Raw genomic sequence first — 25,044 nt, 5'->3', positions numbered from 1 at the left:
AATACATATTTTGGTTCTGTCTTCACAAAGGAGGACACAAATAACCTCCCAGAAATGTCAGGGAACACAGGGTCCGATGAAAGGGAGAAACTGAAAGAAATCAGTATTTGTAGGGAAATGGTGTTAGGGAAATTGATGGGATTGAAGGCCGATAAATCCCCAGGGCCTGATAATCTACATCCTAGGGTACTTAAGAAAGTGGCCCTAGAAATAGTAGATGCATTGCTGATCATCTTCCAACATTTGATGGAATCTGGAACAGTACCCATGGATTGGAGGGTAGCTAATGTTACCCCACTATTCAAAAACGGTGGTAGAGAGAAAACGGGGAATTAGAGACCGGTAAGCCGGACATCAGTAGTGGGGAAAATGCTAGAGTCCATTATAAAAGATGTAATAGCAGAGCACTTGGAAAACAGTGACATAGAAACATAGAAGATAGGAGCAGGAGTAGGCCATTCGGCCCCTCAAGCCTGCTCCGCCATTCAATGAGATCATGGCTGATCATCCAAATTCAGTACCATGTCCCTGCCTTCCCCCCATATCCCTTGATCCCTTTAGCCTTAAGAAATATATCCAACTCCTTCTTGAATATATTTAATGAACTGGCCTCCACTGCCTTCCGTGGCAGAGAATTCCACAGGTTCACCACTCTCTGGGTGAAGAAATTCCTCCTCATCTCAGTCCTAAATGGCTTACCACTTATCCTTAGACTATGACCCCTAGTTCTGGACTCCCCGGCCATCGGGAACATCCTTCCTGCATCTAGTCTGTTCAGGCCTGACAGAATTTTATAGGTTTCGATGAGATCCCCTCTCAATCTTCTAAACTCTAGTGAGTACAAGCCCAATCGACCCAATCTCTCCTCGTACCTCATTCCTGCCATCCCAGCTATCAGCCTGGTGAATCTTCGCTGCACTCCTTCCATGGCAAGAACATCCTTTCTCAGATAAGGCGACCAAAACTGCACACAATACTCAAGGTGCGGTCTCACCAAGGCCCTGTACAACTGCAGCAAGACATCCTTGTTCCTGTACTCGAACCCTCTTGCTACGAAGGCCAACATGCCATTTGCCTTCTTAACCGCCTGTTGCACCTGCATGCTTACCTTCAGCGACTGGTGCAGAAGAACACCCAGGTCTCTTTGCACTTCCCCTTCTCCCAGTCTATTGCCATTCAAATAATAATCTGCCTTCCTGTTTTTGCCACCAAAGTGGATAACCTCACATTTATAGTGCATTTGCCATGTTTCTGCCCAAATCGTACTGGAGTTTCACGACATCCTCCTCACAGCATACCCTCCCACCCAGCTTTGTGTCGTCTGCAAATTTGGAGATACTACATCCAATTCCCTCGTCCAGATCATTAATATATATTGTGAACAGCTGGGGTCCTAGGACCGATCCTTGCGGTACCCCACTAGTCACTGCCTGCCACTCGGAAAACGACCCGTTTATTCCAACTCTTTGCTTTCTATCTGCCAACCAGTTCTCCATCCAAGTCAATACCTTGCCCCCAATCCCATGTGCCTTAATTTTACAAGCTAATCTCTTATGCGGGACCTTATCGAAAGCCTTCTGAAAGTCCAAATACACCACATCCACTGGTTCTCCCTTATCTATTTTATTAGTTACATCCTCAAAAAATTCCAGTAGATTAGTCAAGCACGATTTACCTTTTGCGACCCAATTTCTCCACCCCCCCCCCCATAGTATGAGAAGCAGGAGTTTGAAATTAATGGGGCCAGTAGAAAAAGATGAAAGATATCACGGGCAGTAAAGCTTCATAAAAATCAAGGCTTGTCTATCTATTGAGGCTCAATCATTTTTATAAAAAGCATGCCTGCCTCAAAGTTCTGAAATCAGAACCTTTAGTTTGATGGAGTCTATATATTCATTTCAAAATTGGGGCCAGATCTGTACGGTGTTAAAAATCTGGGGTTAAAGTCAGGACCTCCTCATTTTGAAACCGCTGTAAAAGTGGTCCGTTCCCCCATTCCCCCACTGTCACACATTTCCAAACTCCCTCTGTTTTTTCACTACCCTTCTCCCACACTGCCCGCCCCGCTGCTCCCCCCATCTGCCCACTGCCAACCCCTCCCTCACTGAGGTAATTTCTGTAGATTTGTGACCTTATTACAGTCTACAGTTTCCAGGGGCATTTAATTAAAAGCATTCAGTTTTTCCAAGGACAAAACTCCATAGTTGTTTCTGTCCTCTTCCTCGATCTCCTCAAAATCACACATGACTGAAGGCAGTATGCTCCCGGGCCTCACCCAATGCTGCTTTAAAGCCCACTGCTTGGATGAGTGCACTAACAGTCTGAAGAGCACTCAGCTTCCAACTTCATCTCCCACCCCGTGGAGAAACACACCACCCTCTGCTCAGATCTTCCCCACAGCAGAGAACTCGGCAATAGAGGAAAATCACTGGCAGGTACCCACTTCGCATCACTGAGCGATTGTGTACTGGCATTCCAAGATGCTGTACCATAGGTCACTTCAACCACTGGGGTTTAGAAGAAAAAAAAAGCACCAACCCATTATTCACTGACAAAAACTCCCTCTCAACCATGCTCCATTTTTCATGAAAGAAGTGCAGACCTCCTGATAGGTTCAATTTTCAAAAGGAACCCAGTACCCGATGACAGGAGCCACTTACAACATTGAATTACAATTTAAATAAGGTTTTTTTTTAAATCTTAAAAGACAAAAGGGGACAAATCTATATTCCCACATGAACCTTCGTGCCCATCCTCATGCCTAATTAAGCATCGAAAACAATTTGATGAGGCTCCTGTACAGTGCATTAAAGCAAAGGAGCTAAAGTAGTGCTTTAAGTGGACGGATTTTAACAGTAAATATACAACAGACGACATGAGAGAGCAGGATTAAAAATGTTGGTGGCTATGATACAATAGAAATCAAAGTCACGGGGGGGGGGGGGGGGGGGGGGCGGGGTGCGGGTTCTTTGCCGGTCACAATATTTGGCTGCTCCCAACAGATGCAGATGTCACTGTACTTTAATACTTTAGTAGTCTCCAGGTACTATGAGCTTGTGAAGCTACCTGAAATAAGATTAATTAAAAGTGGCTATTCTGCAGTCAGGTAAGAAAATAAAAATTCTAAAATAATGAAGGTATGGGTAGTACTGCATATGAAAAGAGGAAATATTGAGCACATTAGATAATTATTTAGTAGAATTTTAAATTCAACCAGTTTTCCAATGAACTTAACAACCTGGATTAATACAGGCATAACTTAAAGTGCCTTGGTATTTGGCTTTTGCTGGAAACCAGACTGAAGTTGAAAGGAACAGCTAGTCCGAGTTACGGGAGGCTATAGTTTATTTTGAAACCTCTGGAAAAGTGGTCCTACCCCCCTCCCCCGGCCCCACATTAATCAACTTGCTCCATTCACCGCCCACTCACTTGTGGTTTAACTCCCTACAAAATTCTTTTATTCCCCACTCTGCTGACCGTGCAAAAATTGTTTAAAAAAAGTGTCAATCGACAATGGCTGAAGATGACTTTTGATGTATTATCAGCGACAGTCACATCCTTCCTAAATCTGATGCTTCCATTGCTTCTGAGCTCTTACCTTCACGAGTGTACATGCGAGTGATGGGCAATAAAATGGAACAAAATGGACAATTTAAATTTATTCCAGGTTTGAACAAAATGAAAGATCAATTTTAAACTTAATTATAATTCCACTGTGTACACATCCCAAAAAAAAACCTCAGAAACTACAACCGTATGTCCATTGGACAGAATGTTCAGAAATAGTATTGAGAGTAAACATGCTGCCTCCTGGTGATTTTATTTTTATTTTTACCAGCAAGGCTAGCTGTCTATCTCTCTCTAACTCATGAGGTGAAGTCACATTCTTTTTTTTTAAGTGTTCTTTTAACAAGTACAGGAAACTCTCGATTTACCGGCACTTAAATAACCGGAAATCTCTGTTAACCGGCAAAATTCAGGAGTAGGTTCAGGTAAGTTTTAATTCATATTAGTGGCTGTTCCTGGATCTTGTGGCCGGGTTCCTGCACCTGTTGCTAAGCAACAGGGATGCTTGGATCTTGTGGCCGGTTCCTGCACCTATTGCTAAGCAACAGGGACGCTTGGATCTTGTGGCCGGTTCCTGCACATGTTGCTAAGCAACAGGGAAGCCTGGATTTGTTGCTGTGTACGGAGCTCTCGTACCTTTTACTATACCTCTCTGTAATCCGGACTTTTTGATAAACCGGCACCACGCCGGTCCCGTTGGTGCTGGATAAAAAAAAGAGTTTCCTGTATTTGGCTCATTGCACAAAACTGGTTTCCGAAAAGGTTCTCACCTACCTTACTCCATGTTAGGGTTGGCTCAGGTTGGCCCCGAGAACTGCAGGGAATCTGCACATCTGCCCCAGCTGCAACCGTCAGATCGTTTGGGGCGTTTGTGAAGACCAGGATTACTGGAGGCCCCATTAAGGAAAGAAAAAAAATAGTTGTGGTCGATACTAACAGGAAGTTGGAAATTTTGTTTTTGATATTTTCTTCCAAAGTCACCCAACACCTCTGGCCAGCAAGGTGAAACAGACAAAAAACTTTCCAAACCTATTTTGCAAATGTATTCCCCCCCCCCCCCGAATTGGCCCATGGGTTTTATCTTGCATTTTGCCCCTCCCAGGAGATCACATGGCTTTCAGACAGGGTAGGGAGTGCACACTTGTATGGGACAGGCTTATTGGACCAGAGGCTCTTTCTTTTCCATATAATAGCAAAATACTGCGGATGCTGGAAATCTGAAATAACAACAGAAAATGCTGGAAAAACTCAGCAGGCCAGGCAGCAAAAACGTTAACTCTGTTTCTCTCTCCACGGATGCTGCCTGGCCTGCTGAGTATTTCCAGCATTTTCTGTTGCTCTTTCTTTTCCTGTCGGTCATTGTTCGTATGTTCTATCTAATTATATAGAGGACTAGGATTTCAGGTTTCAATCCATATATTTATGGTACTACCTCTGGTATTTGTTAGTGTAACATAGGCCCAAAATTTGCGATCGGAGACTTCTCGCGGGCGGATGCCTCCGATCTGTAAAATATCTACGTGTTTACCTGGTGGCCCGAAGGTACGGAGACTCGCGATCCCCATTCAAACTTATGGGAATTCTGTACGTACTGTCATAAGTATGAATGGGGATCACTTAAAAAATACACCAACACATGAAATAATTTTTTTTTAAATTACGTATTTGAAATGAATTAAAATGCATTTAATTAAATATTTTAAACGAAAATTTAATTTTTTGAAAAAAAGTATGGGGGAGAAATTCGGTGGAGCCGCAAACGGGGCGCCACGCTCGCCTGGGCGCCAGAATTAGCGCAGTGATCGGAGCCGTAGCGACCGCCGGAAATTCAGCTTGAACGCCCCAAGAGGGACACGGGGCGAGGCTCGAGGCGCTTCCCATCCCTCTTAGGGCGCTGAAACTGAATATCGCAGCGCAGCGTGCTGCAGCACCACACGTTGCGGCACGGCGCGCTGCGGTACTGCAGGCCTTCCTCCCATTCTTAAGGGGGAGGGGCCTGCACCAGCGCGATGAGCGATCGCGAGTGCCGGCAAAAGAGCCCGGCACCGAGGAGAAGTGCCGGGCTCTCGGTAAACAGCCGGCACTGCCGCGGGGGGGGGGGAGATCAGGAGGCCGGGGACGGAGGTGCTGGCAGACAGCCGCCGAAAAAAACGGCCACCCCGCACCTCCACCTTAATTTGCGCCACTGCCGCCACAGGAAGGCCCCGTGAACCGGGCACGATTTGCGAACGGCGCTACAGAGGCGGGCACTACCGAATATCGAGATCGGGGCGGTAGCGGGGCGCTGCGCACACCGATTATGTCATCGGTGGCGGCGCAGCGCAACAGGCTAACGCCGCCATTAGCGCCCCAGCTAAATATCGCGGGAGGCGTGGCCAGTGGCGCTAAAGCCACTGAGTGCCCTCTGCAGGTGCTAACTGGTGGCGCAGCCCACCGAATTTCTAGGCCTATATGTTTTAACGGGGCTAAAAATAAACTTACCTTATTGGACAGGGTTTTTAATGTATAAATGAGTGATAAAATTTTATTTTTCTATTTAAAACTCTCATGCTGGTAAAAGCCACCAGGTATTAGAATTTCACAGGCATTCAGCAGGCTGAAGTTGGGCAAATAGTGAATTTCTTCACCCAGAGAGTAGTGAACCTGTGGAATTCTCTGCCACAGAGGGCGGTGGAGGCCAGTTCATTAAATATATTCAAGAAAGAGTTGGATATATTTCTTGAGGCTAAAGGGATCAAGGGATATGGGGAGAAGGCAGAGACAGGGTACTGAATTTGGATGATCAGCCATGATCTCACTGAATGGCGGAGCAGGCTCGAAGGGCCGAATGGCCTACTCCTGCTCCTATCTTCTATGTTTCTATGTTTCTCCCCCTGCAGAGGCCCATCTCCCGGGGATGCGGAGGATCTGTTCTTGACAGATCGCAAGTTCCGGGTTTTAGCGCATGCACTTCGCACGCCTAAACCTGGAACCTGCGCAGCCCTTACGGGCGCGTACGCACCTCGCACGCCCCCGTAGGGGTCGCAAAAATACGGCCCCTTAAAGAAAACGGAGCAGTCGGAGAGGCCGACTCAGCTGAGCAGTCATCACTTTTCTTACGAAGTTGGCACCAAGGCTTTCAGAACAAAAACTGGTTCGACAAAAAGTTTCTTTACACTTAATACATGTGAATTGTAGACTGAAGAGTACCTCGGCGTTGCACAGTTAGCTGGACTGCAACTCGGCGAGCACCAACAATGTTGTCAGCTTGACATTCATACTGCCCCTCGTCCTGCAGGGCAACTCTGGAAATCCTCAGCGTCCCTGTGGACTGGATAATGTGCCGCCTGTCCCCAGGAAGTGAACTGCCTACAAACAAAAGCACATTTCCATTACACTCCCATGACTGTTTAGATTTCGGTGACCAGCGCAGCAATACTATGTGCACAAGATTTAAAGAAAGACTTGCATTTCTATCGCGCCTTTCACGACCACCGGACGTCTCAAAGCGCTTTACAGCCAATGAAGTACTATTTGAAGTGGAGTCACTGTTGTAATGTGGGAAACGCGGCAGCCAATTTGCGCACAGCAAGCTCCCACAAACAGCAATGAGATAATGACCAGAAACTGTTTTTGTTATGTTGATTGAGGGATAAATATTGGCCAGGACACCAGGGATAACTCCCCTGCTCTTCTTCGAAATAGTGCCATGGGGATCTTTTACGTCCACCTGAGAGAGCAGACGGGGCCTCGGTTTAACGTCTCATCCGAAAGACGGCACCTCCGACAGTGCAGCACTCCCTCAGCACTGCACTGGAGTGTCAGCCTAGTCCCTGGAGTGGGACTATGAACGCACAACCTTCTGACTCAGAGACACTCACAGAAAAGTTTAAAAGACACAGGCCTAGAAATTCAGTTTGGGCCCGCCAGCTGGCGTGCGCCCAAAAGTTAGCGCTGCGCGCGGTGCCAATTGCGCCCGTGAGATATTCAGTTTCTGCGCCCCAAGTCGGAACCGGGCGCTGTTCCAGGGTGTGCCCGCCTCTGCTTGGGGCGCTGAAACTGAATATCAGCGCTCTAGGTGCCGCTGCGCCACCCGATGCGGTGCGGCAGGCTGCGGTACTGCAGGCCTCCTCCTTCTCTGAAGGTGGAGGTGCCTGCAACGGGGAGATCGCCGCTGGATTGTGCCAGCAAATGAGCCCGGCACCACGGAGAAGTGCCGGGCTCGCGGAAAGCAGCCGACAATGCCGCGGGTGGGTGGTGGAGGAGGCCGGGGAAGGAGGTGCGGGCAGGCAGCCGCCGAAAAAGCGGCCGGCCGCACCTCCACCTTTATGCGCCCCACTAAGGCGGATGTTAGTAGCGGCCGCCACGGAGGCGGCGGCGGCTACTGAAGATGGGGGTCGGGGCGGTAGCGGGGCGGAACCGGGGCACTGCGCACACCGATGACGTCATCGGTGCCGGCGCAGCGCTACCGGCTACCGCCGCCATTACCACGACACTCAGTATCAGCGCTACCACCCCTACTGGCGCAAAAGCCCTCTTTGGGCGAAAAGTGGGCGCAAAGTCAACTGAATTTCTAGGCCACAGTACTGCAAGCATTAATTGTTCTGTTAAACACTGCTACCCTATTTCATGCTCAAAGAGATATACTTCAAAAATATCAATGACACTCGAGTTTATGGACTGGGTGTGGAAACCTAAGCAATTTAAGCAAGGCCAATTATTCCCAGGCCCACAACAAGCGGTTTGATGACATAAATGGTGTGGGGAACAGAAAGAGAAGGATAACCGATGCCTCCTTTGGGATCACTAACCATGTCTGGAAAACAGGCATACGTGGAAATTATTCCCTCCTCATCTCTTTATCTATTGGATGAAGTGAAACGGAGCTCTGTATAAAATCACTGACACTGTCATTGTGTAACTAACATGGCAAACTGGGGAAAAAAAAAAGTAGTAAATAATTTTAATGTACGAACCATGAGAAATAAAGAAAATTGGCCAAACGGTAAAATCAAATCAAAATCAAATCAAATCAACTTTTATTGCCATTGTTAGTGCACAAGTGCAGTACAACGAAATGTAAGCTTGCGGCTCCCGAGAGTGTACATTTAGATTAAGACATTTAAACATTCAACAAGTCATTATTTGGCTTGTAATACATTTAACATAAACATAATAAAGTGCATTGGCAGATGTGCAGGCTTTAGAGTTTATTTGTGGAGTTCAGTAGGATGACAGCCCTGGGAAAGAAGCTGTTCCTAAATCTGGTCATACGGGTGCGAATGCATCTGTAGCGTCTCCCAGATGGCAGGAGGACGAACAGACTGTGGCTGGGGTGGGTAGGGTCTTTGATGATGGACCGTGACCTCCATAGACAGCGTTTCTGGTATCACACCAAAAGATAACGATTTGCCTCTCAAAAACCCAGCTATAAAATGCCCACTAGCTTATAGAGACGGAAAAATAAATCCTGCAGATAGTAAAACAAAATTCAGGATTTTCTCGGTTATCTATGCTAAACCCAACTCAGTAGCACTGGGTATGGGCTTTATCCTACAAAGTAAACAAAAGTGAGCGAAATTGAGAACTACCCACCATCAAGCAGCTAACGTCGGGGCGATGGTTAATTTGTTTTGATTTTGTTGGGACATGGAGTTCTTTAGCCTGAATTCAAGCTTGACTTTCGACTCCAAGCAACCTCTGTATCTCATACCTGCTTTAGTCCATGCTATGGTTGGTGCAGGATTACCCTCGGCCTCACAGTGGATATCTACAGCCTGTCCCTCGACAACTGCTTGATCTTGTGGCAAGACTGTAAACTGAGGTGGAGCTACAGGTAAAAGGAAAGGAGAGGAAAATAAAAAAAATTACCTTTTAACTTCAACACAGTTCTCAATTCACAAACATAACATAACAAAGTTAGATGACATAATTTAAATTTCAGAAAGGAATAAAAACAGCAAAACAAAAAGAATGTAGAGGCACTGGAGAAGGTGCAAAAAAGATTTACGAGAATTATACCAGAACTGAGAAGTTATACCCATCAGAAAGATTGAACAGGCTGGGACACTTTTCTCTGGAAAACAGAAGATTGAGGGGTTTTATTGATTCGTTCCTGGGATGTGGGCGTCGCTGGCAAGGCCAGCATTTATTGCCCATCCCTAATTGCCCTGGAGAAGGTGGTGGTGAGCCACCTTCTTGAACCACTGCAGCCAGTGAAGGTGCTCCCACAGTGCTGTTAGGGAGGGAGTTCCAGGATTTTGACCTAGCGGCGATGAAGGAACGGCAATATTTTTCAAAGTCAGGATGGTGTGTGACTTGGAGGGGACCTTGCAGGTGATGGGTGTTGCTAAGCAGTTGCTGCCCTTGTCCTTCTAAGTGGAAGAGGTCGTGGGTTTGGTAGGTGCTGTCGAAGAAGCCTTGGCGAGTTGCTGCAGTGCATCTTGTAGATGGTACACACTGCAGCCACGGTGCGCTGGTGGTGGAGGGAGTGAATGCTTAAAGTAGTGGATGGAGTGCCAATCAAGCAGGTTGCTTTGTCTTGGATGGTGTCGAGCTTCGCGAGTGTTGTTGGAGCTGCACTCATCCAGGCAAGTGGAGAGTATTCCAACACACTCCTTACTTGTGCCTTGTAAATGGTGAAAAGGCTTTGGGGAGTCAGGAGGTGAGACATTCGCTGCAGAATACCCAGCCTCTGACCTGCTCTTGTTGCCACAGTATTTATGTGGCTGGTCTAGTTAAGTTTCTGGTCAATGGTGACCCCCCCCCAGGATGTTGATGGCGGGGGATTCGGTGATGGTAATACCGTTGAATGTCAAGGGGCGGTGGTTAGACTCTCGCTTGTTGGAGATAGTCATTGTCTGGCACTTGTGTGGCGCGAATGTTACCTGCCACTTATCAGCCCAAGCCTGAATGTCATACAGGTCTTGCTGCATGTGGGCATGGACTCCTTCATTATCTGAGGAGTTGCGAATGGAACTGAACACTGTGCAGTCATCAACAAACATCCTCACTTATGAACTTATGATGGAGGGAAGGTCATTGATGAAGCAGCTGAAGATGGTTGGGCCTCAGACACTGCCCTGAGGAACTCCTGCAGCGATGTCCTGGGGCTGTGATGATTGACCTCCAACCACCACAACCATCTTCCTTTGTGCTAGATATGACTCCAGCCAGTAGAAAGTTTCCACTGATTCCCACTGACCTCAGTTTTACTAGGGCTCCTTGATGACGCACTCGATCAAATGCTGCCTGGATGTCAAGGGCAGTCACTCTCGCCTCACCTCTGGAATTCAGCTCTTTTGTCCATGTTTGGACCAAGGCTGTAATGAGGGCTAGAGTCAAGTGGTCCTGGAGGAACCCAAACTGAGCATGGTGAGCAGGTTATTGGTGAGTAAGTGCCGCTTGATGGCACTGCCGACGGCACCTTCCATCACTTTGCTGATGATTGAGAGTAGACTGATGGGGCGGTAATTGGCCGGATTGGATTTGTCCTGCTTTTTGTGAACAGGACATACCTGGGCAGTTTTTCACATTGTCGGGTAGTTTCCAGTGTTATAGCTGTACTGGAACAGCTTGGCTAGAAGCACGGCTAGCTCTGAAGTACAAGTCTTCAGCACCACAGCCGGGATGTTGTCGGGGCCCACAGCCTTTGCTGTATCCAGTACGCTCAGCCGTTTCTTGATACCACATGGAGTGAATCAAATTGGCTGAAGACTGGCTTCTGTGATGGTGGGGACCTCAGGAGGAGGCCGATATTGATCATCCACTCGGCATCATTCTGGGACTCTCATGCTGGGCTCCGCCATCATTGAGGATTGGATATTCATGGAGCCTCCTCCTCCCGTTAGTTATTTAATTGTCCACCACCATCCACGACTGGATGTGGCAGGACTGCAGAGCTTTGATCTGATCTGTTGATCATTGGATCGCATAGCTCTATGTATAGCATGCTGCGTCCGCTGTTTAGCATGCATTTCGTCCCGTGTTGCAGTTTCCCCAATTGGCACCTCATTTTTAGGTATACTTGGTGCTGCTCCTGGCATGCTCTTCTACACTCCTCATTGAACCAGGTTTGGTCCCCTGGATTGATGGTAATAAGAGAGTGAGGCATATGCCGGGCCATGAGGTTACAGATTGTGGTGGAATAAAATTCTGCTGCTGCTGATGGCCCACAGCGCCTCATGGATGGCCAGTTTTGAGCTGCTAGATCTGTTCTGAATCTATCCCATTTAGCACGGTGGTAGTGCCACACAGCATGATGGAGGGGGTCCTCAGTGTGAAGACGGGACTTCGTCTTCGACAGGACTGTGCGCTGATCACTGCTACCAATGCTGTCATGGACAGATGCAACTGTGACAGGTAGATTGGCGAGAATGAGAGGTGACCTGATAGAGGTCTTTAAGATAATAAAAGGGTTTGACAGGATAGACGTAGAGAAGATATTTCCACTTGTGGGCGAGCCCGGAACTAGGGGCCATAAATATAAGATCATCACCAATAAATCCAATCAGGAATTCAGGCGAAACTTCTTTACCCAGAGTGTGGTTAGAATGTGGAACTCGCTGCCACAGGGAGTAGTTGAGGCGAATAGCAGAGATACATTTAAGGGGAAGCTGGATAAACACGAGGGAGAAAGGAATAAAAATGTTGATGGGGTGAGATGACGAATGATGGGAGGAGCCTTGTGTGGAGCATAAACACCAGCACGGATGTGTTGGACCGAATGGCCCGTTGGTTTCCGTGCAGTAAATGCTATGTAACAGTGTAAAAATCAGATTTAAAGCATATGCATTAAAAAAATGAACCAGGAGTCAAATGGATCTGAACATACTGTAAAACCCTATAAATATTTTCTCCATGAATGTTAGTGTGGAGCTTCTATGACATACCTTTAATTATTATGAATGCATTTGCTTGAATGGAGTCCTGATTGTTGTTTGCATGACAGGTGTATTGCCCGCCATCTGCTTGCTCGACATTCTGTATATAGAGACCTCCTGAAGAGGTTATGGTGTAGCGAGGATCACGGGGTAAGGGAGACCCGTCACTTCTCAACCAGGTGATCCGGGGCTGAGGGTTTCCAGTCGCACTGCATTCCAAAGTGACGCTCTCGCCGACCAAGACCTCAGTGTTTTGTGGCTGAATTACAAAAGCAGGCCGAGCTATTTAAAGAGAAAAAAAAAAATCAAATTCAAATAGAACAGACATCAAACTTAGCCAATATTTATCCACAATTTAATCAATACAGGAAACTCTTTATTATCCGGCACCGACGGGACCGGCGTGGTGCCGGTTTATCAAAAAGTCCGGCTTACAGAGAGGTATAGTTTAAAAGGTACGAGAGCTCCGTACACAGCAACAAATCCAGGCTTCCCTGTTGCTTAGCAACATGTGCAGGAACTCCGGCCACAGAGCAAGCGTCCCTGTTCCTTAGCAACAGGTGCAGGAACCCCGGTTACACAGCCACAGATCCAGGAACTGCCACTAATATGAAGTAAAACTTACCTGAACCTACTCCTGAATTTTGCCGGTTAACAGAGGTTTCCGGTTATTTAGGTGCCGGTTAAAAGAGAGTTTCCTGTATACACATTCCTAGCTTAACTTCCGACTATTCCTTTCTTTGGCAGTGGGAAAGGAGGATGATTTTCCAACTGGTATAGTCATCAGACTTGCATTACTGTAAACGATGAGCAGTTAACTATTCACATGCCTTGAGAATCACATGACCATCCAATTGCTAGCTGTTTGGGTAGTTCAACATTACCCCATTATTGTGAACATTAACCAGATTTTCCAAACTCACTTTGCACAACCATGCACCCATTACTTACACCCTCGTGTAATTGTACATCTATGACTAATTAATGAAATCTGCACCTTGCTGTATAATGTAGTCTGAAACTTTGAGCTTCCAACACAGCGCTTCATCATCGTGTATAAAAAAGAATCCTAGAAATACGCAGTCTATTAAAAAAGAAATCGACAGCCCCAAAATTGCACGATGCAGTGTGTACCGTCTACAAGATACACTGCAGCAACTCACCAAGGCTTCTTCGGCAGCACCTCCCAAACCCGCAACCTCTACCACCTAGAAGGACAAGGGGCAGCAGGCGCATGGGAACACCACCACCTCCAAGTTCCCCTCCAAGTCTCACACACCATCCTGACTTAGAAGTATATCGCCATTCCTTCATCGTGGCTGGGTCAAAATCCTGGAACTCCCTCCCTAACAGCACTGTGGGAGTACCTTCACCACACGGACTGCAGCGGTTCAAGGCGGCTCACCGCCACCTTCTCAAGGGCAACTAGGGATGGGCAATAAATGCTGGCCTTGCCAGCGATGCCCACATCCCATATACGAATAAAACAAAAAGTTTCACTGGAAGGAAGTGTAGATTTTAAAATCAGATGCGTAGGTGAGGATGGCTAATCGTTAGTGCACCTAATTTAACACACCAAGAGCAGAGCCTCACCATCTCAGGGCTAAAAAGTCGACTGATCCTTAAGAGCATACGAACATAAGAAATAAGAGCAGGAGTAGGCCATACGGCCCCTCGAGCCTGCTGCGCCATTCATGGCTGAACTTCGACCTCAACTGCACTTTCCCGTCCGATCTCCATGTCCCTTGATTCACCCTAAAGTCCAAAAATCTATCTGTCCTTCATTTTCTCTCTCGGGTATAACAAGTCGATTAATCTATTGTTTCCGTTCAAGTGTTGTTTTGATCATTTTCTCAGAAACTCCCACAAATTCAGTACAGGTAGACTATCCTTTATCCGAAAACCTCGGGACCAGCCGAGTTTCGGATAAAGGAGAATTTCGGATTTCGGAAGGTGGGTCGGCGGGGGTCCGCGGGGGGGGGGGGTCGGCGGGGGGTCGTGCGCACGACTTACGCTGACGCTCAGCGTAAGTCAGTCGGGGTCGGCGGGGGTCGGCGGGGGTCGGGGCCGGCGGGGTCCGCGGGGGGGGTCGGCCGTTGTCGGGGCTGGCGGGGTCGGCGGTTGTCGGGGCCGGCGGGGTCCGCGGGGGGGTCGGCGGTTGTCGGGGCCGGCGGGGTCCGCGGTTGTCGGGGCTGGCGGGGTCCGCGGGGGGGTCGGCGGGGGGGATCGGCGGTTGTCGGGGCCGGCGGGGTCCGCGGGGGGGTCGGCGGTTGTCGGGGCTGGCGGGGGGGATCGGCGGTTGTCGGGGCCGGCGGGGTCCGCGGGGGGGTCGGCGGTTGTCGGGGCCGGCGGGGTCCGCGGGGGGGTCGGCGGTTGTCGGGGCTGGTGGGGTCGGCGGTTGTCGGGGCCGGCGGGGTCCGCGGGGGGGTCGGCGGTTGTCGGGGCCGGGGGGGGTCGGCGGGGGGTCGTGCGCACGACTTACCCTTTATCCGAACTTCCGAAACCGGAACCCTCTAAAAACCGAAGGTTTTTTCGTTCGTACGCACGACTTACGCTGAACGAAAAAACCTTCGGTTTTTAGAGGGTTTCGGTTTTCGGAAGTCCGGATGAAGGGTAGTCTACCTGTATTCCATAGGAAGGAAATGCATATCCATCACCTATGTGCTGCTTTATGTCTGGTGGCTCCACTGTATATCCACACAGGCCGATAATCTCATACAGTGATCTTGAGGATCAGTTGACTCCTGACCAGAGACCGAGCAGGAAAATTTTAATGACTTAAGAAATTTTACACTGGTTAAAACATTTTAGATAAAAAGGGGGATTATTGTGAAGCACAGCTCAGGAGATTTGGTTGTACCTAAAACATACATAAATCTGGAGGCAGGCACTTCATTAACCAATGGCAAGTCACAGAGGCAAAGGAGTAGCCCTCCAGAATGCAGGGCCTAGGTTTTTCCAATTGGCATTATTCTAATGCCAGCAATCGGGAAAAAAAAGGTTAATTCTCCACTATTCATGTACACATACTTCAGGCTCTCAATATGCACCAGACAATTGTAAAAATATTGTTCAACAGATAAGGTTTCAAAAGCAATTTTTAAGGAAATAGAATTCTTCAATGATAAACAAAACATTATTTATTAAATGTTGCAGCTATAGCTTATGACACAGAAATTAAGATGGGCCTTTTTTTCTTGGTGTGCTGTATGTTAAATCTAAAAGTATTTTTCATTTTGGGGTACATACGAATTAGGAGCAGGAGTAGGCCACTCGGCCCCTCGAGCCTGTTCCGCCATTCAATAAAATCATGGCTGACCTGATTACTCCACATTCCCGCCTACCCCCGACAACCTTTCACCCCCTTGGTCACCAAGAATCTATCTACCTCTGCCTTAAAAATATTCAAAGACTCTGCTTCCACCGCCCTCTGTGGAAGAGAGTTCCAAAGACTCACGGCCCTCTGTGAGAAAAAATTTCTCCTCATCTCTGTCTTAAACGGGCGACCCCTTATTTTTAAACAGTGACCCCTAGTTCTAGATTCTCCCACAAGAGGAAATGTACGCATGGTATTATTCTTAAAAATATTTATTTTTGTCAACTGCAATCACGTGAAGATTCTGGCCGGAATTTTGCCGGCGCTCAGGGGGCGGGTTTGGAGGCGGGACATCCGGCAAAATTGCAAAGATTGACAGCGGGCAGGAAACCCGCCGTCAACCCGCCTCCAATCAATCTTCCCAAGTGTCGGGTCCTCGATTTGCCCATGGACCCGGCACCTAGCGGCGGGAAGAGGATTATGGCCACTTAACTGCCTGTTAAATGTTGTTAACAGGCTCTTTTGCAATTTTGACACTTCTACATCAGGCTTCCCGATGTCCGGACACCACGCCAGGTAAGTGTGGCGTGTTGGGAGTCTGCTGTAATGTTTCTGCATTGATGACAGCTGCAGAAGTGGTGTGAAGGATCCAATGGTGCACTGGTGAGTTTCAAAGGTAAGAAAATGTTGGGAAAATCATTTTTAATGCATTTAGACTTTTCTGTAGGTAACAAGTTTTCAATTGTATGTGTAGTCCCACCTCATTGAGAGAACCTCTTTCACCAGTGACAGATCGCTTCTGTAACCTCACCTACAGCTGCCATCTGTTCTAGCCTAAGGAGGGAGTCATTGGAGAGCCTGGGTGCAAGAGCTCACCTTTGTAGTGATTGTCAGTATTTGCAGTACCTCAATGCTGTCAAACACTGAGAAATCAGCTGTCAAAAATAAATTGTGCGTGGTCCCTTTAAGTAAACCGGCAGATGACGTGCCATCAAATGACGTCATCTGACCGGCTTCGTCTTAATTGGCCGGCAAGCCCACAGGATGGGTTTAACAAGGCCAATTGACGTAAAATCACGTCTGTGGGCCGGATGTAGTTGGGGGCGGAACTGGAACCCGGAAGCCACCTGACCCGCTCCCAAGCCTCATCGATCGAGAAAATCGCAGCCTCTGAATTTTTCCCCTTCTTCCCCCACAGGTCCCAGTTATAATCTAAATCTAAAAAAAAACACTAAGTTGTGGATTTGCTTCCATTCCTTGCTAGCTTACATCTAGAGTTCAGCTGAGAGTATAGCAGCCACATGGACAATGGCCCTGAATTTCCAATCGGAGGCTTCCTGCTGGCAGATGCCTCCGATCGGAAAAAATTCTACGAACCTACCTGCTGGTCCCGGAGATACGGAGGCTTGCGATCCTGGGCCTCTCCTCTTCGAAATGCGCAGAGGCCTGCGTATCCCAGGGGTGCAGGCGGTTCGCAATCGCCCCTAGGATCACATGGGCCACGGGGAACCAATGAAAGAAGAGAATCTCCCTTCACACTTTTGACTGTTCTGAACGGACAGATCTGTCTAAAGTATGAATGGGTATCACATTTAAAAACGCACTAAAACATTGGGCTAGATTTTCAGTGTGCAGTGAGGCGGGCTTTTAGGCGTGCGGGGGGGGGGGCTAAAATCCCGAATTCGGGGGTCCCGACACCATCCCACCCAAAACCCGCCTCCATGTAAGTTTCAAAGGAGGCGGGTATCCGCCCCGCACTGGGACCCGCCGACCCGAGGCGGGAAGGGATTAGTGCCAATTAACTACCTGTTAACAGGTAGTTAACAGGCAGTTTTTAGCCTAATCCCTATTTTGAAGGTTGTTGTGTGGGATTCCAGACGGCTCCAAACCACGCCAAGTTAGAGTCGTCGGGCTGTCGGGTTGAAGGACTGGGAGGGGTCGAGATGTCGGTGTTCAAGTGAGTGATGGGTGCATGAGTGCAAAGGTAAGTGTGTTTGGTGTGTCTAAAGTGTGTAAAGAAGTTTAAATTACCTGTACTTACCTTTACAGCCTTCCTTCCTCTAGGCTTCGGGAGTCCATCATTCAGCCGGCACAGAAAGCAGAATGGCCGCGATCTGTCAAAAGTGACAGCCTGCAGCTTTCAGTGCCGGAGAGATTTCTAACTGAGTCTGTGCAGAAGGACTCAGGTTAGAAGTCAGACTGTCAGTGTTTGACAGCTTCAAACAGCTGTGAAACACTGATATTTCATCTGTCAACACGTCTTGACAGATGAAATTTCACTCTGTGACGTCACCTGTTGCCGGGTGGCCCTTAATTGGCCTGCTGGGCGGGCTCAACCAGGTCAATCAAGTGAAAATCGCGTGGATTGGCTGCATCTCGATGGAGGCGGGACTACAACCCGAAAGTTGTAGTCTCTCCTCCTTCCCGACTTCTGAATGAAAATCCAGCCCATTAAATTTTTATTTTTTTTAAATTACATATTTAAATGGATTATAATGACATTGAATTAAATATTTTAAACAAAAATTTAATTTTTTGAAGAAAAATTAAATGTTTTTACAGGGCTAAAAATAAACTGAGCTTTTTAAAGAGTATTTTTAATTTACAAATGAGTTATCAAATTTCATTTTTCTATTTTTTTTTTTAAAACTCTTAAGCTGGTAAAAGCAGGACGTACACACAAGGCCTGCTCATACCAGGTGTAAAAATTTGACAGGCCTTTCGGCGGGCGGAAGTTGCGCAAAAAGTGCAACTCTCCACCCGCAGAGGCCCTTTTCCTGGGCAGGTGGAGGTTCTGTCGCGAGAATAATCGCAAGCGCCGGGTTTTCAGCGCATGCCTGAAACCGGCACTTGGTCGCCCCCTGCGGGCACCTGGTACGCCCCCGTAGAGGGTCGCAAAATCTGTCCCATAGTGAGTGACGTAAGAAAACTACTAGGCACTTGGTCTGAGTATTAAACAAGGCTTTAATCAACTGTTTTTCAACATGGAGATCTAGTTGTGTCCTTCACTAGTTCCTGTTAAAGAATGTCCTGAGCAAGCTGGGCCCATGCCCGAGTATTTATACTCTCCCTGGACAGCGCCGCCCAGTATTATTTCATAAGTCTTTCCACATGAAGGACAAGATTCATGTCAGTGTGTAACTCCATTGTAACATAAAAATCCAAAACAAGTTCCATATTCCTTACTGAAGGGAGCAAATATTGGGTGAAAAACAACAACTTGTATTTATTAGCGCCTTTAACCTAGTAAAACGCCCCAAGGCGCTTCACAGGAGGGTTATAAAGACAAAAAATTTGACACCGAACCACATAGAGAAATTAGGGCAGGTGACCAAAAGCTTGGTCAAAGAGGTAGGTTTTCAGGAAAAAGTGAAACCTTTTCCCTTCAGATTCTTTCACGGTACGATTGATTCCAGATAAGTGCAGACGTTGGCCATGCATAATTAAATACACAATCCTGTGGGGGGGGGGGGGGGGGGGTGGGAGCATTAAACGGTTTCCAACACAGTCTACTCACGCCACATTTCAGAGGCAGCTGAATGTTTAAAAGTTCCATCTGCTGTGTAAAAAAAATACTTTCAACTGTCAGTCAAGACTGAACTATTCTCAGGAATTGAGTAAATAGCTGAGCCACAAAGCTTTGCGACTGTCTGGCTATGCAATTTATAGGAATCCAAGCAAGCAATTTCTTGTCAAATTAGTTGTGGTTCTGACAGGATACAAGTACAGTTGAGAATCTGGTGAAAAGTTGAATAAACTGTTAACGAACCTTCATTTTAAAATTGACTAAACCTTGGCACTGTACCTGCTTTTACAACTGGTACTTAACTGTACCAAATTTATAGGTAAATACATTTGCGAATTCAAAGTTTGCAAATACAAATTAGGTATTAGTTGTATTGATTTAGTTTAATTTTTAATGTAATATTGTTTCCAAAAGGTACAAGGTAGTTATTGAGCTACTGAAATCTTGGAAGACCTCATGCTGTCAAATGTAACTCCACTCCCTATTCTATCTCCCACACATTGCAAAGTTTCTCCTCTCCCAGTCTGTTAATAAAATTAAAGAAAGACAGATAGACTTGCATTTATATGTCGCCTTTCACGGCCACCGGACGTCTCAAAGTGCTTTACAGCCAATGAAGTGGAGTCACTGTTGTAATGTGGGAAACGCGGCAGCCAATTTGCACACAGCAAGCTCCCACAAACAGCAATGTGATAATGACCAGATAATCTGTTTTTTTTTTAAATTTATGTTGGTTGAGAGATAAATATTGGCCAGGGACACCGGGGATAACTCCTCCCTGCTCTTCTTTGAAATAGCGCCATGGGGACCTTTTTACGTCCACCTGCGAGAGCAGACGGGGCCTCGGTTTAACGTCTCATCCGAAAGACGGCAACTCCGACAGTGCAGCACTGGGAGTGTCAGCCTAGCTTTATGTGCTCAAGTCCCTGGAGTACAATATATCTGTTCAAGTCTTAGAATATCACTTTCAGCTCTTTGATCTATCAACTAAAAATCACTTGGCGAAAGAATCGCCTTGCTCTACATCCACTTGTCCTCAGTAATTAAACAGCCTGCCTGCAGTTTCATATGTGTTCAGATTATCTAATTAGAACTGTTAAAACAACTTAATTCACATTAGGACTAAACACCATTTAGTTCAGTGGTGAAATGATCTACTTTCAAGTATGATTCTACTCATTCTTTGAATATTACTAAACCTTTAAAGTACCCGTAAATAGGCAATCATCCAAATGGCAGAGAAACCACTTGGACACTGTCCCATTAACACTCTGGCATTAAATGAGCCAAGTTGGTCAAGTGGACCTTCCCAACATCACGTCTCATTCTGTGAGTATACTTCAAGCCTTTTATAAGGATGCAACAGAGACACTAAGCTAATATGAGGAATTAAATAAAATACTTGCATTTATATGGTGGCACCTTCATGTTGATGTGTCCCAAATGCTTCACACAAATGAATGACCTTTTTAGTGAAATTCATACAAATGAGAAACTCCAAATGATTTAGATCACAAATAAAAATGAGGGCCAGGAAGTAAGCAGAAGTTGAACTATATTCAAAGAATGAGAAACAGAACACTTTTTGTCTCATTTGTTCAATCTCTGCATACAAACGAACGAGGTCAATTCAGTACAGAAAACCATCAGCTTAAAGTGCCATGCCAAAACAGCAAAGATCTGTAAAAGCTTGTGAACGACAGCACCTTTTAGCTGCTTGGAGTCACGTCTGGCTACCCCTTCAGGACACGATTCTGATGACGCCAATACTATAACAATTTTTAACTCCTTCCTTCCCCCCCACCCGCCCCAAGGAAGAGCATTGGAAACAGCTCTGAATCTTAGCACTCCCAAATCCCTACCTGGGTGGGTGAGTAGACAGTGAATGGAGAAAAAGAGCAAAGAGACAAGTGAAGAAAAAAAATCCTTCCCCCTATCTCCAGTAATTTACTTATTTACTTAGTTGAACGCTTCCTCGAACACACAAGTATCAATGTATTTTCTTCTCTTTCCCACCTCCCCCCCCCCCCCCCCCCCCCACTCATCATAAAGTGGCAAGATCTAAAACAAGAAAGTTTACCTGGTATCTCAAAGTATCGAAGAATAACCTCAGGAGTTTTCACTTCCCCTGCTACATTCTTGGCCATGCATTGGTAGACTCCTTGGTCATCTTCTTGAGTATTCTGGATCATTAAAGTGCCATCATCCAGTAGGTTTAAGCGTGGGTTGTACTTCATATCTAATGCATTACTGTAAGGAAACAAAAGCATCCATATAACAATTGCGAGCTTAAATAAAGTATTTGAAATAATGGGATTTTTAGGATTCTAATTATTTTGGTAAACTAAAGCCAAACACAAGAGATGTGTTTACATTGAATCCAAACCTTATTTGTGACTATATTTGTACCAAGCTGATAACCATCACTACAGATCTCAGTTGAGTTATCCACAAGCAAGCAAGCTCAGGAATGGCTAGCAACAATGTTTAAACAATAACCATCAGGGGGAAAGCTGTGGCTCAGTGGGTAGCACACTTGGCTCGGAGTCAGTAGGTTGTGGGTTCAAGTCCCACTCCAGGGACTCGAGCGCACAAAGCTAGGCTGACACTCCCAGTGCAGTGCTGAGGGAGTGCCGCACTGTTGGAGGTGCCGTCTTTCGGATGAGATGTTAAACCGAGGCCCTGTCTGCTCTCTCAGGTGGATGTAAAAGATCCCATGGCCACTATTTCGAAGAGCAGGGGAGTTATCCCCAGTGTCCTGGCCAATATTTATTCCTCAATCAACATAGCAAAAACAGATTACAGGAGACTTTGGTTTATCCGGAAACCTCGATCTACCGGCAGAAATCAGGAGCCGTTTCGTTAGGTTTTTTTTTCTTCTCGTGGCTCTTTTTCCTTTTCGTGGCTCTTTTTCCAACAGTCAGGCTCTGGAAAGTCTCTCTGAAGCTGTTGCTAAGCTACAGAGACGCTTCCAAGGTACGGGCCGACTGTTTAGAAGCTGTTGCTAAGCGACAGTGTTTGTTGTACGGAGATGAAAACCTCCGTATGCTTCAACATTAACGCTGGTATGTCCGGCACTTTTGATGTGACAGCAACAGCTCGGTCCCGTCGGTGCCAGATATCACAAAGTTTCCTGTATCTGGTCATTATCACATTGCTGTTCCTCTTTCATTTAAATCTGGTAGTACTTGTTACAACTCATCAATTACATGATAAATCCATTACATTCATTCAGCACAATAAGACAAAGCCTTAAAAACAGCTTTAGGATTAACAGTACAAATGCAGTAATAAATTTTACAGACAAATCAACATTATTAACAATACAGGTACCCATAGTGAAAAACAATTCCATACCAGTCCGACTGGCAATCTAGTAACTCTTCATTTTTGTTTGGTATAACCTGTTGTCCTTTTTAAAAAAAAATTTAACATTCAAGTACAACAGTACTTATACAACTCATCAGTTACATAGTAAATCCCTTACATTCATTGACCAATTATGGTCAAATGTGGGAGCTATATGTATGCAAAATGGCTGCCGCATTACAACAGTGACGCCACTTCCAAAAAGTACTTCATTGGCTGTGAAGTGCTTTGAGACGTCCGGTGGTCGTGAAAGGCGCTATATAAATGCAAGTCCTTCTTTTTCTTTTATTCACTTCTTTTTAATTAGTGACACTTCCTCTCTGGTTGGAATTTGAGGGGTTACAAAAATAGTTTGGTAGACATTTTGATCCATGGTGATATCAGGTTAAAGGTCAGCGTTTTGAAAACATTTCAAACATATATGTAAATTACAGTGGATCAAACAGATAAGTGGGATTGAAATAACAGACATATTTGCCTGAATAACTGTTGACATACATCTGTAGATCATCACAAAATATCATATTTCATTTGTGATTTTCTACCCATGCCAGAAAGTACCATCTGCAAAGAGAGGAACACATCTGGGTTTCTATTTGCCACAAGAAAATGAGTTAAGGAAGGTCCAAGATGATCGCCCGCCTGATATCCAAGAGGACTTAAGCCCACGCATCCTAAAAGAAAGGTCCTGCATTTTTAGTGCCTTATAATGTCCTCACGATGCCCCAAAGTGCTTTACAGCCAATGGTTTACTTTTGAAGTGCAGTTACTGTTTGTTATACAGGTAAAGGTGGAAGGCAATTTGTACACAGCAAGGTCCCACAAACAACAAATGGATGAATAACTCATTTTTTGTCGGTTGAAAGAGGTGGCCAAAATACTGGGAGAACTTGCCCTTTGAAAAGTGCCATGGGATCTTTTATATCCATAGGGGCATGTAGATGGTGCCTTGATCAACATCGGCTTTGAAAGATGGTGCCTCCAGCAATGTAGAATTTCCTCAATGTTACACTGAACTGTTGGCCTAGACTATGTGCTCAAAATCTGCAGTGGAGCTTGAACACACAGCCTTCTGCTTCAGAGGTCAGAGTGCGACCAACTGAGCACTGATTTGTTCGAGATCAATTCTTCTGTCACAAAAAGAGTAGGACTGGACAGAAGTGGTTCCATTAATAACTGCTGCATGTCTGGTTTGTTTGGAAAGAGCTATATTCTTATTTTGGTCCAGGGGAAAAGGCAACATTCTAAATTTTAGCCAAGGTAGTGGCAGAATTGCAGTTGCACGAATAGATTCCAGTCCCCTTGTTTCATTGAACGCCCCCCCCACCCCCCCAATACTGAATTTGAGCATAGATTTCATTTCCTGCACATAAACAGGGGCTCAAACTGCTGTGCCAATGTACCAATCAAACAAAATGCAGTATCGAGACTTGACTGCCTCTGCATCCTTTATGAAAAGAACTGATTTTTCATCCTCTACCATGGAGGTTGGGTTATCACAACATCATTGTCAAAAATGTCTTAAAAAAGGACTGTATTTTGAATGATTTTACCCATCGTCTGCTTCCATTCAAATAAGAATAGCGATCCCACAAAGTAGGTCGACTGTTACTAGTCTGCCAGGCTTTGTAAGATAATGGTAGAAACATTTAGATAGCTTGAGCGCAACCCAACTTCTAGGACTTCAGCTCCAACCACAGTGTACGTGAGTGGGTGTGCGACCGAGCTGCTTGCAAACGTTTTTTTTTTTAAACTTTGTGCATTTTATCCCAATAACCACGTGAACAAAAAAAAAAGCAGCAGGTGCGCATCAACTTACTTGTTACGCAGCCAAATGATTTCAGGTTTAGGATTCCCCTCAGCTCTGCAGGTGAAGTACACCGTGTTCCCCGATGTTACATCTGCATCCCGTGGCTGCGTTGTAATTCGCGGTTTCTCTGCGTAAATTGAGAATTAATTTTAAAATGGTTTCCGACGTCGACGGGGGGTGGGGGGGGGGGGAAGAAACAGAGCAACTTACACATGCAAACTTATTCAAACATGGCTTACTGGCTGATCTGAGATCATCTTATATTACACTATCGGCAAAAAGTGCACTAATACTCATTTTGGTTACTGGCACAACATAACAAAAGCAAGCAAAACTAAAATCAAAGCTTCTAAAATTAAAGCCAGAGTTTGCATACGTGGGCCACTGCAAAAATGTCAGCGCTGTTAAACGGTTCAAGGGGTACATTCCCACCAGGTAACTGTGGTAAAATACGAATTTTTCTAAAAACAACAGGTCAGGGACTAAAATCAAAGCAGATTAGAGTTCCAAGAAAAGGTTGGTCAACAAGCCATTTGAGTCTGAGGATAACACTGAAAATTCTCAACCCATCTCTGCGCAGTTGACAAGAGTAAAT

The 25,044-nt window shown here is 46.1% G+C and overlaps 1 protein-coding gene across 2 annotated transcripts in view; it reads right to left on the bottom strand.

Annotated features, from left to right (window-relative positions):
* The window catches only part of pxdn (peroxidasin), a 296,825-nt gene that overhangs the window by 75,692 nt on the left and 196,089 nt on the right, over positions 1 to 25,044 (bottom strand). For both annotated transcript variants that reach the window (XM_085996418.1, XM_085996419.1), the window contains 6 exons: positions 24,459 to 24,576; positions 21,351 to 21,520; positions 12,438 to 12,710; positions 9,260 to 9,376; positions 6,757 to 6,915; positions 4,342 to 4,454 (listed from right to left, as the gene is read on the bottom strand). In XM_085996418.1, coding sequence (XP_085852544.1) covers positions 4,342 to 4,454; positions 6,757 to 6,915; positions 9,260 to 9,376; positions 12,438 to 12,710; positions 21,351 to 21,520; positions 24,459 to 24,576 — 950 coding nt within the window. The remainder of the gene's footprint in view (positions 1 to 4,341; positions 4,455 to 6,756; positions 6,916 to 9,259; positions 9,377 to 12,437; positions 12,711 to 21,350; positions 21,521 to 24,458; positions 24,577 to 25,044) is intronic.

Source organism: Somniosus microcephalus, chromosome 9, assembly GCF_052327205.1.
Source record: "Somniosus microcephalus isolate GS21.2 chromosome 9, FLI_Smic_1.0, whole genome shotgun sequence".
Taxonomy (NCBI): domain Eukaryota; kingdom Metazoa; phylum Chordata; class Chondrichthyes; order Squaliformes; family Somniosidae; genus Somniosus; species Somniosus microcephalus.
The sequence above is the reverse complement of the archived record's forward strand: the minus strand, read 5'-3'. Positions and strand labels throughout refer to the sequence as shown.